Source organism: Lepisma saccharinum, chromosome 1 (assembly GCF_977018435.1).
Source record: "Lepisma saccharinum chromosome 1, izLepSacc3.1, whole genome shotgun sequence".
Taxonomy (NCBI): domain Eukaryota; kingdom Metazoa; phylum Arthropoda; class Insecta; order Zygentoma; family Lepismatidae; genus Lepisma; species Lepisma saccharinum.
This window is the reverse complement of record NC_139229.1, coordinates 61,004,389-61,019,470: the sequence shown is the minus strand read 5'-3', so window position 1 is coordinate 61,019,470 and position 15,082 is coordinate 61,004,389. Positions and strand designations below refer to the sequence as shown.

General features: G+C 36.7%; 1 protein-coding gene across 1 annotated transcript in view; it reads left to right on the top strand.

Moving 5' to 3' along the window:
* The window catches only part of mrn (general transcription factor IIH subunit 4 marionette), a 29,366-nt gene extending 14,922 nt beyond the window's left edge, over positions 1-14,444 (top strand). Inside the window, exons 3-8 of the mRNA XM_083134630.1 lie at positions 132-263; positions 2,091-2,276; positions 4,269-4,449; positions 7,432-7,515; positions 9,250-9,434; positions 13,868-14,444. Coding sequence (XP_082990756.1) covers positions 132-263; positions 2,091-2,276; positions 4,269-4,449; positions 7,432-7,515; positions 9,250-9,434; positions 13,868-14,249 — 1,150 coding nt within the window. The 3' untranslated portion in view covers positions 14,250-14,444. The remainder of the gene's footprint in view (positions 1-131; positions 264-2,090; positions 2,277-4,268; positions 4,450-7,431; positions 7,516-9,249; positions 9,435-13,867) is intronic.
* Positions 14,445-15,082: the final 638 nt, after the last annotated feature.

Genomic DNA, 15,082 nt, shown 5'->3' with positions numbered 1-15,082 from the left:
GTTCCTCTGTATTGTCATTTAGGAGTGACTTTTGCAAACATTTGTAAAAAAATCGGAAATGCAAAACAATGTGTTGTTTCTCTCTTCACCTTTTTAACTTTTAATTCTTGTGTTTTCCATTTGTAACGCAGAGAACATGTCTCGGCCACAAAGATGCTGAGTGAACTCCGAGTGTGGCAGGAAGCAGGTATTCCAGGTGGCCTTATAGGGTGGATTTTAAATGAAACATTCAAGAAGAATATGAAAGTAGCATTGCTGGGAGGGTAAGTTGTATAAGCTTTCCCCTACCTGTTCTGTTGTTGCTAGAAATAAATTAGGTCATATAAACCAACTAGAAAGTACACTTAATTTTTCTAAGGATAAACTGTCGTCTTTGTATCATGTTGTAGACACATCCTGTTAGTGTTACAGTCTATCTGCCTGTCCATCTGTGTCAAATACTGATATATCAGAAACTACAAGAGTGATAAGAGCAATATTTAGTGGGCTGATAGATTACCAAATAAATAAAAAATCAACTCGATCAACCTACCCAACTGTCTGTGGGAGGCAACAATTGATCCAAAGGGACCTGTTAATATCTACAATTTTGCAAAAATGAAGACCTAGTAAAAACTCGACTTCTTAAATGTCCTTCGCTTCCCCAATCAGAAAAAAAAACAACCATAAATCTAGGAGTGTAGTGCACACCGACAAAGGAAAGCTGGTTCAGAGTTGGCAGGCATTTTGCCACTCCCCCCCTCTTCCTGCTCCAAAACAGGATGGGGAAAGAGTGGCGCAGGTAGACATTCTTCCCTTGAGCATTTTTTTTCTAGCACCACAAAAGATTCTGTTCTCTCCCTTTCTTTTTTAACATTCCTGTCTTCATCCGTCCCTCATACACATGATCCTGCTGAGAGACGACAAGAGGGGAGAAAAAGATGTGGCAAAACCTTCGACTGTCAACAGTAGCACATGCTCTGGTTTCGGTAAGAAGAAGGGATGGGGTAAGGATGCAAAACCATGACAAAGCCTATAAATACTAGTTTAACACGACATGAATTATGTTGATTGGCATATCCATCTGTGTTTGGGGTCAAGCAATCATCACGTTTAATGCTTTGATATCGGAAACCATTCAAACTGTAAATATGAAATATGGCAGGTTGAAATAACTATGAATTATCTACATGATGCGATCTCTGCCATTTGTCTGTTCCAGTCAACAATTGATACCTATCAGTTTCTCAAATAATCGAAATGTAAAATTCGGTAGACAGAAACACGTGCCTAATACTAACTTAATGTAATGTAAAGGATCTTGATCAGATTGCAGTTCATAAATCAAATGTCGATATCTCAAAATGAAATAAAGTTACAAACATGTCGTTTTGTGTACCTAAAGATATATAACATATTGACTTAGGAAAATTTTCACAATTGGTCAGAAATTACTGCAGGTGCAAAGATATAATTTCATGAACAGACAGAATACCAGGTGCTGGTATAGTGGGGGTATAATTGTTACTTTCATCAATCTGTCTGAAAGCGACGGTAAAAAATTAGTAATATCAATTTGCGGCCCCGGCGCCCACCCAGCGTCGAATAACATGGGTACCTGGGGGAAACCCTGGGGGGTAAAGGCGGTCAGGGGCGTGATGCTGATCACATCACCTCCACTCACGACCGGATCAAGAAAGTGTGGGGCGTTACCCCCACACCCCCTATACGCCTTCATGGCGTGGTGCTATGCACAGGGGAGCACTTTACTTTTTTTACCTTTATATACCAATTTGGCTATTTCGGAAATGATAAATGCCACAAAGATGAATTTTTGCATAATGAATGTGTCTTCAAGCACTAATTAATTATGGTATAGATTGTCCCCATTAGCAATTCATTGGAAAACCAGGGAATGTGCCAATATATGATTTGTACCTGTGTAGCATATTGTGGTTACATAGTAAATGCAAGTCCAACTTGTTATAATCATAAGAATTAAGGACCTCTCAAAGATTGATATGAGTGGAAATTGAAAAATTTAGTCATATTTGCAGCCTGAGGTTGTTTATTTAAAACGCTATGATGATGATTTTCTTTCTTTTCCGCAGAGGAAGGCCATGGACCATGTCATCCCACCTTGAGCCTGACACAAAACCTCGTGACCTTCCCTTCCTAGATGCCTATGCTTTAGAAAGATGGCAATGCGTCCTTCATTATATGGTTGGATCTCACCAGCAAGAAGGGATCTCAGCTGATGCAGTGCGTATTCTTCTACATGCAGGGCTAATGAAAAAGTAAGTGTGTTTTCTGAGCAAGTATGTCACCAGTGTCCAGTCTTGATTTGTTAATGTGGGGCATTACTTTTTGAGCGCTCCACGTATAATTGCAAATGTTCCATGAAGAACATTATTAACATTTTTTATTTAATGTAGCAAACTATGTAACTGAAATACGTTTGTCTTAGAGAAAGAGTGTGACATTTACTTTACAAAACCAGGGTGTGTGACAAAGTGACAAAATTGTGCACTAAATTTCAGGCTATTTACAGATATATTGATAAAATTATCATTAATTTTACTGATATACAGTTACACCTATATGGGATGGATAAAATTGTTGTAACCATAAATTAATTTAAGTTTCAGTACAAATCATTCATAAGCTCACATAGTGATCATGCAAATTCTTATCACTAGAGCCCGGATGTTAGGAAAAATGCCTATTCGTTTCCGACGCTGGTAGACAAAGTTGAACACAAAAGTACACCGATCCGAAGGTTCTTAACATTCTGAACAATACTTTATGTTGCCTTTTTTTTTTTTGCCTATTTCAACTTACACTGCCTTTTTCAAACATTTTTGCCTCTTTTGTCATACCGACAAGGCATTTTTTAAAATTAAAATTATATTTCTCTTCTACTTGATTTCATTTTTCAATAACCCTGTTATTCAAACACCACCACGTATTTAATTTACACAGCAACCATTCATGCACAAGTTTTAAATTCAATACCAGGCAGTTTGGCAACATTGCATTCATTATCGGTTTCGCAGAAACAACAACGCAACTGACTACTTGCTGAGGCAAAACAAACATACTTGATCGCGATAAGCGATTGTTGTCTTGAATTCGCCTTCTTGAACAGTAATTCGCTGCCAGTTCTCTTCTGTTCATTAAGGCCCCCTCCAGAATCCAAAAATTTAAGGACACGGCACCAGGAATTTCTCTCCCAATCCTGACAAGGTGAGGCACGTGGATTTCTGCATGTGTTTTTTACGCAGAGAATTTTGAAATGTTGGTTGAAGTTTTTCGGCGTCTCTCCGAAGAAGAATCCTCTGCTGTACGAGATGTCAAAAAATTGCTATGTTCGGAAACTGTTTGAAGTGACTTGTCATTTATTGCAGCCCATTATACAATACTGCCATAAACAATAACTAAACTAGAGAAATCAGGAGAAACCCTTGTGTCTGCTCTGGCTACTTTCCACGAATGTGACGACGCGATCACTTCTGTTCCTGGCCCTAAAGGCAAGTTGTTTAGTGAGAAATGTGTGCATGTTCGTAGTGAAAATTCTGATCTTGAGGGAATGGAGAAGATCGGCAAAATCCTAGCGGGCAACAATACTGTCACGGTTGAAATCGATCCATTCGTGACAGCATGCTTCAAGTACACCCCTGTAACATCCGTTGACGTGGAAAGGTCCTTTCTGGCTATGAAGAATGTTTTGTCTGACAGAAGACAGTGTTTCACTACTGACAACTTGAAGAAAATCCTAGTTGGTACGTGCAACAAGTAAATACGTACTGGCATTACTAAAGTGTCCGAGATGCATTTTCTTAAATTTTATTGTTGCAATATCTTTGAGATGTGTGTTTATCCTTGCTAAATCTGCAAATTAAGAAAAAAAAAAAAACATTCATTGAAGCATTAATATTAATATTAATATTTTACTTTTCAGTGCCTGAACATCCGGGCTCTACTTATCACATAGGATAAGACTGTCTATGTTGTTTGTTTGAAGCTTGTTTTAAGTGCACTTTATGAACAGATAGACTAATTGGAACTGGACCTAGAGTTTAAAGTTATATCCAAACTACTGTTTGCCTGTACTGGGTATTGGGTACTGAACCTGCGACCATTATGACAAAGTGCGACAAAGTGACAATGATACCACTACACCATTTTGAACACATAAGTATCTACATGGGGAAAATCATAATATAACATATGGAACTGAAACTGTATTTATATATTCTTTAATTTTAAATATTCCTTATATATTACAGGGATGAGGAAGAAGGAGGCCGTGTTATTACTAAAGAAGGATTTCAGTTCTTGCTGCTAGACACACCTTCCCAAGTATGGTATTTTATATTGCAGTATCTGGATACTGTAGAAGCCAGAGGGCTGAACTTAGTTGAATGCCTTACTTTCCTCTTTCAGCTTAGTTTCAGCACCTTAGGAAAGGTAAATATAAAGGGCTTAACAATAGAAATTACAGTAGTGTAAAACTAGAAGTATTTCTGCAAGGAACTTACTTAGATATGGGGGTAGAGGTTTCGCCAAGGTAGAAGTCACCACAGATAAATAAGATGAAGCTATAAATATTGGTTAAAACACTGTCATCTTCTCCCAACATGGAAGATAAAGAGTTAGGAAAGTTAAAAGTTTGTCTGAGAATATTAAAATATGCACATTCGATAAGAATATGCCAAATGCTTAAAATAACTTTACATACACGGCGGATGGGAGGGTCCAACCCGTGCAGCAAATCATGATGTGTAAGAGGGCTGTATCCAATGCAAAGCCAAGTTAAAATGACCTCTTCACAATTAGAGAGATGATACAATGATGGGCTTGAAGTAATATGTTACTTCATGATACTTTAGACAAATGTTAAAGCTTTTACGAATTACTTCGAGTTGATTTTTTTTTTATTTGACAAACGTAGTGACAATAAATAGTAATGAGGAATATTAGTTTATCTTGGAGTTAAACCTGCAGTCCAGTTTCTATACTTACACCAATGTTGTTTTGTATTCTTTTAGAAATTGTGGTCATGTTGGATGAATTGAACCAGAGTGGCTCACTGATTTTTTTAATCTGAACAGTATGCCCAGTACTGAAGGATCAGTGAGTGGATGTCAGTATCTTGGGCCTATGTGAATGTCCACTGTAAGGTATTGTTCAGTAATATGGCGGAGAATACTGGTTCTGACATCATCCTTCACTGTTTCAAATGTGGTTGGGTGTGCTCTACTTTCTCTTTCCACCAGCATCTTGGTCTTTCCTTTGTTATCTTTGCTGCTGCTTGTGCAGAATTCACTTGCAGTATACACATTCACGATCTTGGCCATTTGTGGAGGTGATGTGATAAACACCATGCTCTGATCACCTGTAAACTCTCTCTCAACCCATACCATGCAGTGATATTCTCCCATCTCAGGAATGAAACCCAGGAGTCACATGTGACAGTCAGATACTCTACCAACTGGACTGCAATGGCTCTATATGTTATACATATCACTGCTCCACGAAACTTAAGCATATCTGTACAACGTGGGATAGGTGAGATGTAGTGCCCATTCAACACTTGTATGAGACATGTACAAACATAAACAAGCATAAGCAGTTGGAGTACCCTCTATAACGCGTGAGCAGCACCTTATAAACCAAGATTAACAGCTTGTGCCTGCCAGCGCAAACCACAACCTAGTATTGTCCCAGTCCTCAAGCAGTGAAGTGGTGGTTCATGAGTGGGATATCAAGTGTAGACACCTTGAAATTAATCCTAGACACCATTTGAGTGACGTTGACTGAGGTCGAATAATTGGACAATTGGAAGTGGCACGTGAATTCAATGTGAATAAAAGTATCGTGTCAAGGTTGTGGCTTCGCTTCCAAAATGGTCCTACTGTCAGTACACAAAATGGAGGAGGCCATTCAAGGACATCAGCAGCTGATTCACCGGTTTCTCACAATCACTGCCAGACGTAACCACCAAGAGTCCTGCTCTCAACTGGCAAACGATTTGTTTCAAGCTACGGGATGACGTGTTAGTCGTAAAACTATTCGTAGGCAGCTGAATAAAGCAGGATTGTATGCCAGGAGGCCTGTGCTGTGTGTGCCATTGAAATGGGAGCACAAACGTATGGGATACACATGGTGTCAGGAACATGTCGAATGGAGAGAAGGCCAGTGGGCACGACTAATGTTCTCTGATGAGTCTCGATACAGCCTATCATCTGATTCTGGTCGGATATCCGTGTGTAGAGAGCCAGAAACACAATATCACCCTAACTTCATTGTTGAAAGGCCATCCTTTGGAGGTTGTTCCATCATGTTGTGGAGTGGTATCATGCTGGATAGGAAAACGGACCTCTATATTGTGGAACATGGAACTTTGACGGCACAACGTTATTGGGATGAAATTCTCCATTCACGTGTTCGTAACTTCCATGGAGCATTTGGTCCGGACTTACTTTTTGTGGATGACAATGCATGCCCACACCGTGCACATCTTGTGTCTGATTATCTGGAGACAGAAGACATTGCCCGTATTGAATGGCCTGCATACTTGCTGGACCTTAATCCAATCGAGTATGTTTGAGATGCTCTTGGGCGAAGAATAGCGCATTGCAATCCGCCACCACAAACAATTCCTGAACTGCAGACAGCCCTCTCAAGTCTCAAGACTTGATAACCACACTGATCCAAAGCATGGAGGCCAGATGTCGTGCGTGTGTCTGTTCTAGGTGGTTACACACCGTATTGACAGCCTGTGCCCTCTCAGATTCCAGCTTTTCATGTAGGGTAACAGTGGTACTGAACTTTCTGGTCACCCTGTACACCATATCTGCATTGTTGGTGTTCATATGTGTTGCATTGTTCATCTGTACCTTCCTTATGTTCATTAAACTTGGTGAATTGACATTTTCCTTTCATTTAGTCCTACTTCGTTCGAATTGCTTAAGTTATGTGGAGCAGTGTATAATACCTGTAATATTACTTTTGGAAAAACAGCTTTTTGAGTGCAAAGACCTGTTATTTGTTAGGTAGCAGCTTTTGGATCTTTCTGATCCAAATACAGAACATACGATTCGCGTAATAATATTTAAGATAATGTTGCACATTTATGATAGTAGTGTCAATACATTTGTATTGAAGGGGAGTCCTAGACTAGATAAAATGGTTTTGTTGAAGGAAATTTCTGGCATAAGTATACTTGCATTATTCTACTCTATTTGTGTAATACAAATAATTTGTTGAGAAACAACAGGGCAGTTTTAATAAGCTTGTACATATACACATATATTGCATATTAAGATGAGTTCTAGTTTACAAAATTAGGAAGACGAATATTTGAGAAATTCATATAATACTCATTGATGATACAAGAGGAAAATGTTAAATGAATTAACAAAAATTCTCTTTTGTAATTTTCCTAAGGATTACAGCACAGAAGGAATGAGTGAAGGCTTGCTTGTTTTTCTGCAGCATCTAAGAGAGTTTGGACTTGTTTATCAGAGGAAGGTAAGCATATTTGTCAGCTACTAGTGGGTTTGTCCTGGCTAAACAAAAAAAATACTGTAAAATGTTTGCATCAAAAGCAGTTGTTGCAACAAAAATATCCATGTAATTTGTGGATTTAAAAAAAAGGTTTAAAATTATCATCTCTTTCTTTCTGTTCCCCTATAAGACTCATTTAATGATGATTGATGAAGAAATGGTCAAAAAAAGAGTTAGTTTCTCACTACTGATGTACCACGATGCGGTAGAAGTAACGTAGTATGTGGTTGTTATACTGTTACTGACTGATTAAAGAAAAATGTGATGGCAGTTTTTAAACAAAAAATCTCTTTTCATAAGTCGAACTTCCAACTCTCATCAAATATTTTCCATTGACTAGTATCTTAATTTAAAAAGAAATAATATTCACTACCAGAGAATGAAAAGAAAGCTTTCTTAACCCTTTTGGGCATGTGTTTGGATGCCATAGTAAACTGAACTTCTCATTTTTTCATACCACATATTTGTTTTTATGATGAGCTGATTTTTACATTTCTACTCATATTGTAATTGTTTTTGGTTTGCAACATTGACGAAATTATAAAATTATACCCCATAAAAATATAAAAAATTACCTTATTTGGATGAATATGTATGTATCTATCATTGGTTGAATATTTTAAAAAATAAATGATAATGAAAATTTTTAGAAATTTTTATTATTATGAGATGGCAACACTGATGCTTCGAGAAAATATCATACTCTTTTGTAAATTATTTTGCAAACTTTAGTATTTTGTATTCAAACACAAAATTGAGGGTCTGAAGATATGTTTGTATGCTTTATGTCATCTTTCTTTTCCCAGATGATTGGTAAATTTACTATTTCTTGTGATGTTGAAACCACTTTACGTGTCCGATGTCAATGATATCGTACTTAATAATAAATAGTAATTGATAAATAATAAATAAAAATGTTACCTTACTGCAATGAATATCTATAATCCACTGAATACTTGGAAAAGTAGAGAGATATGTAAGAAAAGATTTTTTTTTTTTAGATTTTGAAATATATTTTGGGATGGCAACACTGAAGTTTGAAGAAATATACATAACGTTTCTGTACGATAACTTCTATCCCTTAGTATTTTAAATCAGTGTGCAAAATTTCATGTCTATATAGCAAATAGTAACAGAGCAATTAATTTTCACAAAAGGCTCAAAAATCATAAGTTGGCTGTGAACTTTCCAATTATATCCATACACGCAGAAAGGGTTAAAATTATCCTTTTTTCTTCTTATTACAAAGGTTAAGAGCAAAGTTTTCAGAAATAATTCGAAGTTCTCAAAATAATTGTGTTTATATACAAAATCATATTTTGGGGTTGAAATGTGTTAAAATTTAGGAGTTCTACTTTAGTGTACCTTTTACATTATTTCTGATATTTTTTTATAAATTTAATTATGCTCTTTACAGCATTTATTTAAATGGATTCTAACATAAGGAGTTGTTATGCAAATAATGAAAACACTTTTTGACTAAAAATCAATTCCAACTTAATTCCACTGATGTCAGCCTCTCCAATATGTGGTTATCACTTGCTTAAGTGCTACGCACTGCATCACAATCGTTCTACCGAATAAAAATATTTACATTTTTATTTTCATTTCACATTTAGTAATGTATATCTTATGTAATGCTAAAATAATTTGATTTGTTTATGATATTATGTGATGGTTTGTTTTCTGTTGTTTTAGAGAAAGGCTGGACGATTCTATCCCACAAGACTAGCATTGAACATTGCTTCAGGGCAAAACAAGTCTCACATGGACATCAACAGGACTGGCTACATTGTAGTGGAAACAAATTACAGAGTTTATGCTTACACAGATTCTAACTTGGATGTGGCCTTACTGGGGTTGTTTTGTGAAATGATGTACAGGTGAGATATTATTTTCATTTAATATATGGGAATAAATAACTCTCAATTGTTGAAGGCAGATGAATATATTCTGCATAATGATACACAAACTACAAAGAAATTACGTGAAAAAATGTAGGCTTGACCAGGACTTTAACCTGGGTCACGAACATACGATGCCATTTCTCACTGCTTTTTCTGACAGTGTTTTACCTGTGTGCAATTGTTTCTTGTCAGCAGTAGTACAACAGGATCTGTTGTCTTTGAAACACTGATGATGTGATTAGTGTCTAGGATCTGTCACGGAGTTGTATATTGCCTTATGTTTTTGCATTGTAAGCTCATTTTACAGTTAAATTTCTACTTACTACATCCTCTGTGTGTGCTAAATCATAAGTCATTGGTACATAAAATCTTTATATTATGCTGAAATGAAAATTTCATAACTTTCATTAAACCTGCTATGTAGTTCATTTTTTCTATTCATGTATAATAATTATATTTTCCTGTAATATCTTTTTTGTGATTTGTGAACTGTTTTAAACATTTTTTGTAAAATTGGAAGATTGTTTCATATTTAGCACAAGCAACAGTAAAAAAGCTGTAGTGTTTTCGTAATTTTACTTCCACTAAAATTACAAAAATGAAATGTTTTTCACATGTTTTGGAAACGTTTTTGTGAACATAAAAAAGTTCTTGAAAAGAATGTTTCAAAAAATATATGTGATGGTTAAAATGATCATGTAGAAAAATGTAGTACACTAAAATCATTTGCTTTTGTATTTTTATTAAAATTAGTAACCATAAGAAGATTATTTGTGAAACGCCAAATCTTACAGACTACACAGTCCCTTGTTTGTCATTATAATACTTCTCTACGCCTCAAAAGACGATTTTCAATCAGATTTTCATCACCTGCTCTGTATCTGACATAGGTGCTTTTTCTTAACAAAAATTGCCTTCACCATCTTTATCATCTATAGTTTCTCAATCAGTCGAGTCATAAACAAATACCTAACCTCTGTGGAAAAATTGTTACACAGCATGCTACTATGCCAGGGGTCCCAGGTTCAAATCCCAGCCTGGGCATCGGTGTTCTTTTCGAGTGTCCTTTTAATTTCATCCTATCATCATTCATCTTAACCAAAAGAGGCAGAAAAGTGCTGGTAAATAACAGAAAAACAAATCAAATCATAATCAAATACTTCACATAAGCCATGGTACCAATACTTATGTGGGCTGCCACAGTAGCTCACAAGACATTGAAATGAAATAATAAAGAGACCAACAAACCCTGAGTAGTAAGGAACATGGTTGGATGGTATTGAGAACCCCTCACCTCTACGCATAAAAAATAAAAGTATGGATTACCGTGGTAGCCCACATGATTTTCATAGACCTATTACCAAGATCAAGATAAGATCATTATGCAGACATATCCATTTTTGAAACATTGAAATTGATGTTACAGAGTCAAGTCACATTATTATGACCACCACCTACATTTGATGTCAGCAGCACGTAGCGCGTGAAGTGTGTTATGTGTCATGAGCTGGCATGGTTTGTATATAAGGTGTGCAATAGGCTGTATGCACATATATCACTTGTTAAAGGGGCAATTTATCCAAGCTGCAAGCTTTCGGACCAAGGGTGGCAGTGTTTCTGAAACAGCAGATGCAGTTTGTGGACTGTTTGCATGCTGCTGTGTTGAAAGTGTGTGATTAGTGGACAAATGTCACCATTGGGAATAACCACTGTGTAAACTGCATAGCATCATGTGTTATTGATGTGGGAGGTGAATGTTGTTTACAAAGATGCATGAGGGACGACCGACACCCTACAGAGGAGCAACTTGCCATCAAAATGAACCAAGGGGCTACCAGATGTGTGTCTAAAATGACAGTTCAGCGAACCCTTCTGCATATGGGGCCTCGAAGTAAAGAGATGGTCACTACATAGGGTGACCGTATGACCGATTTTGACCGGGACAGTCCCGTTCCAGATGCAAGTCCTGGCCGTCCCATCGATATTATTAAAAACTCAGTATTTGTCCCGTTTTATAAAAGTCTAGGAGTAAACTTGCAAACCAAGTCTAAATTTGAGAGAAATTTCATGCTAATAATAATAATAATAATAATAATAAATGTTAATGGAATTTTTAAACTAGCATAATGGCAACACAGGTAAAACAGCTGAACTGTGTTTCATGCACTTCATAACAATCAAAATGTTATATTGTTTTGTGTGTGTTTCATTATTTGTAGAACTGAATAAACATGGTCAAGAAGCGTACATGTAGTTCCAATGAGCCTGGTCAAAGCAAACTATTGTAGGTGGCAGCACCCCTGTTGTGTCCCCACGCTTTTGATGGGCAATTGTTCTCCCATTTAAATACATGGGGAATTTGATGCTGACCATGCTGCTATTACATTAAATTGCAAGTTTAATTTCATCTTAACCTCAGAAATTATTTTGGAACCTGATAGATAAATAATCAGTGCTGTGAAACGGAGGATTTTAATAAGACGATCGTCAACAACAGAAAATATATCAGAACTCAAAAAAGCCTTAAAATTTGCACAGCACTTGTTTACGTCACTTGCAATTTTCACAAGTTAAGTGCTTTATCGTGAATCTGGTAGAGAATAATACATAATAATTCCATGTGACTGTACTCTTATTTGTTATAGTTGTTATTAATAACTGACTCCTTTTTTTTAAGTGATATCATACTTTTCCTCGTGGCTAGTAAATATGATTCTCTATTTTATACATACAGATTTATCGAGAAGAATAGTTATTACAAAAAATATTTTATATTCTGTTTCATGTCTCGCAACCTCTAGGGCTTGCTGATTTGCAGGAATAATTTTAAAATTGTTGTAATCTAAAACAAAAAGGACGAAAATACGGGGAGAAAATGTCTGCTTAATACAAAGAAAACTTATGTTAATATTAAGTTATCAGATATGGCATAGTGTATAATAATAAATATCATGTGCTTACTCACTTAATACATTTTTTTCTTGTAATTTGGTGAGTTTCTCAGATTCCTACTCCTGCCGTTGCATTGCACATACTCGCAAGTCGCAACAAGAGGAAACATAAAAGTGTAGTGTAGATATCTAAATTTTTGTATTATAGACCCATGGCAGGTAGGGACGACCACAATTACGTCAAGTTTAATGCTCTTTGTGCATAAACATACTATATTTAGTCCGTCTGAGCTACCCTGCCATTGCGCTTTACGTATTAATTCTTATGTTCTGGAGGATGTAATTTTCGGAAACTTATGACTTACTACATAACCTTAAAGGTTTACTAACGCATTTCTGTTATCGATTTACATGATAAATTCTTACCTTCGTTGAAAATAACGTTTGAATAACCATTCTATCGTGCTCCAATGTAAAGCTTAGGGCAACCAAACGATGAACGAAATTCTTTAGGGAAAAGTTTGGAAATGAACAGCTCCATTTCAATACAGACCTGCAACAAGAATTTAAATTTGTGCATCTTACACAAACTCAAAAGACAAATCTCGCATTGTGCATCAGATATGTGGGGATGGGGCAATTTTGGGGGAGTTTTATGAACGATTGGTGAAGAATAACACTGTTTCCAAGAAGACTGGTCTTTCCAATAAATACTTCTGGACTAACATCAAAGGAACCAGAAACACTATGTAAGCCATACAGAGATTATAATAATTAATAATTTTTCACAACGGGATATCATATTTCATTTGTTGTTCATGATGCATTATTTGTGTGAATAAAAATAACATATTAATAATAACAATAATTTTATAATTAGACCTAGCTAATTTTTCAGGAGGCAAAAAAAGGGGGGTGGGGTAAATTGATCTCCTTGGGGTGTCCCGTTTTGGGGAGAAAAAAAATTATGGTCACCCTATCACTATACCTATGCTAACGAAGATGCATTGATGGTGGAAAAGGCTTCAATTTGCACGACAGTATCGCAATTGAACCTCCACTGATTGGCAAAGGGTGCCCTTCTCAGGTGAGTCCTGTTTTCTGCTTCATTAAAGGGAAGGATGTTGGCATGTCAGGTGAGAAACAGCCGAGAACAAACACCCTGTGATCATTGCTGAAAGAACACAAGCTGGTTTGGGGAATGTTTTGTGACATTCCATTCATCCATGCAGAAGGCACTCTCAATAGATTTGGTTATGAATCCATTCTTGCAGATCATGTACACCCCTACATGATATTATATTACCTGGTTTGGGTGCGATCTTCCAGTAAGACCATGTGACATGTCACACTGCGTGAAATGTCTGACAGTAATTCCCTGGCCCTCTAGTTCCCCAGTCTTGTACCCAATATAGCATCTGTGCAACCACTAGATATTAGCTGCTGGTTCTAATAATTTGGCTCAACTGTGCATGTTCATCTTGAAACAGAGGAACTTATTTTGTAACTTTTTTACAGGTTTCCTAACTTAGCTGTGGCCATTCTGTCGAGGGATTCCGTGAGGCAGGCTTTGAAAAGTGGCATCACAGCAGATCAGATCATAAGCTTCCTGAGAATGCACGCTCATCCAGAAATGTTGAAGGAAGCCCCAACACTACCCCCTACGGTAGTCGATCAGATAAGGCTCTGGGAGTTGGAAAGGGACAGGTTCATGTTCTCCGAGGGTGTTTTGTACAATCAGTTTCTGTCTCAGGTGGACTTCGAAGTGCTGCGGAATCATGCCCAAGACTGTGGTGTTTTGATGTGGCAGAACGAACAGAAGCGTACGATGGTGGTGACAAAGAGTGGACATGATGATGTGAAGCGATTTTGGAAGAGATATTCAAAAGGAAGTTCTTGAGCTGGGAAACATTACAACGTGTTGACATATTCATTCATTTGCTAACATAACTTGTTGAATTGTGTTTGTTGTAGATACCGTATGTTCCCATTGCATTATGCTTTACATGATGTAATTCTTTCCAAAATTTGTTGTTGTTATTATTTTTATTTATGTGTATGTCGAATTTTGCTATAAATACTATTGTGAGTGAAATATAGTGGAATTCTTCATTGCCTGCAAGAATATGTTTGGTATTATGCATATTTGATACACATGCATATAATTTATAAGTTATAGACCAGGATTAAAAAAAACACTGTTTTTGGATATTTATAAAGTCTCTCGGTCTGAGTTCCATGATTTTTTTACAAGCTGTACAAGAAGAGGTGGGAGACATTTGGAATACTAGAAATGAGTGTGCATACAAGATTAAAGGTGGGAGATACTAATTTGTACCTTGTAAAATAATTTGACCTGCACCGTGGCTGTATGGTCTAAGGTGCAGGTTCGAGTCTCCTGAGGGGGGAAGCGTAACAAGTTTTCCTGAAATATCAGCCTGTGTATGGGACCAGTGGAGATTCACAATCATGAGGAAACTGGGGAACTACGAATGAGAAGCGTATCCCTGTCATGGAAAACCTGCAAGAACAACTGGACTTTGACGTGCTGACTACATGTCACCTCATAACTGGCTAGCAGTTGGTAGGTAGGCATTGGCCCTGATGGGTTGTTACACCATGGGTTATAAAATAGTAATTTATGGAAATTTTGTAGTTAAAAGGAGATTGCATTAATCACTGCTCTTCTATCTGAAGGTTTTTTTTTCACATGGAAATATTAAGATAATCAAT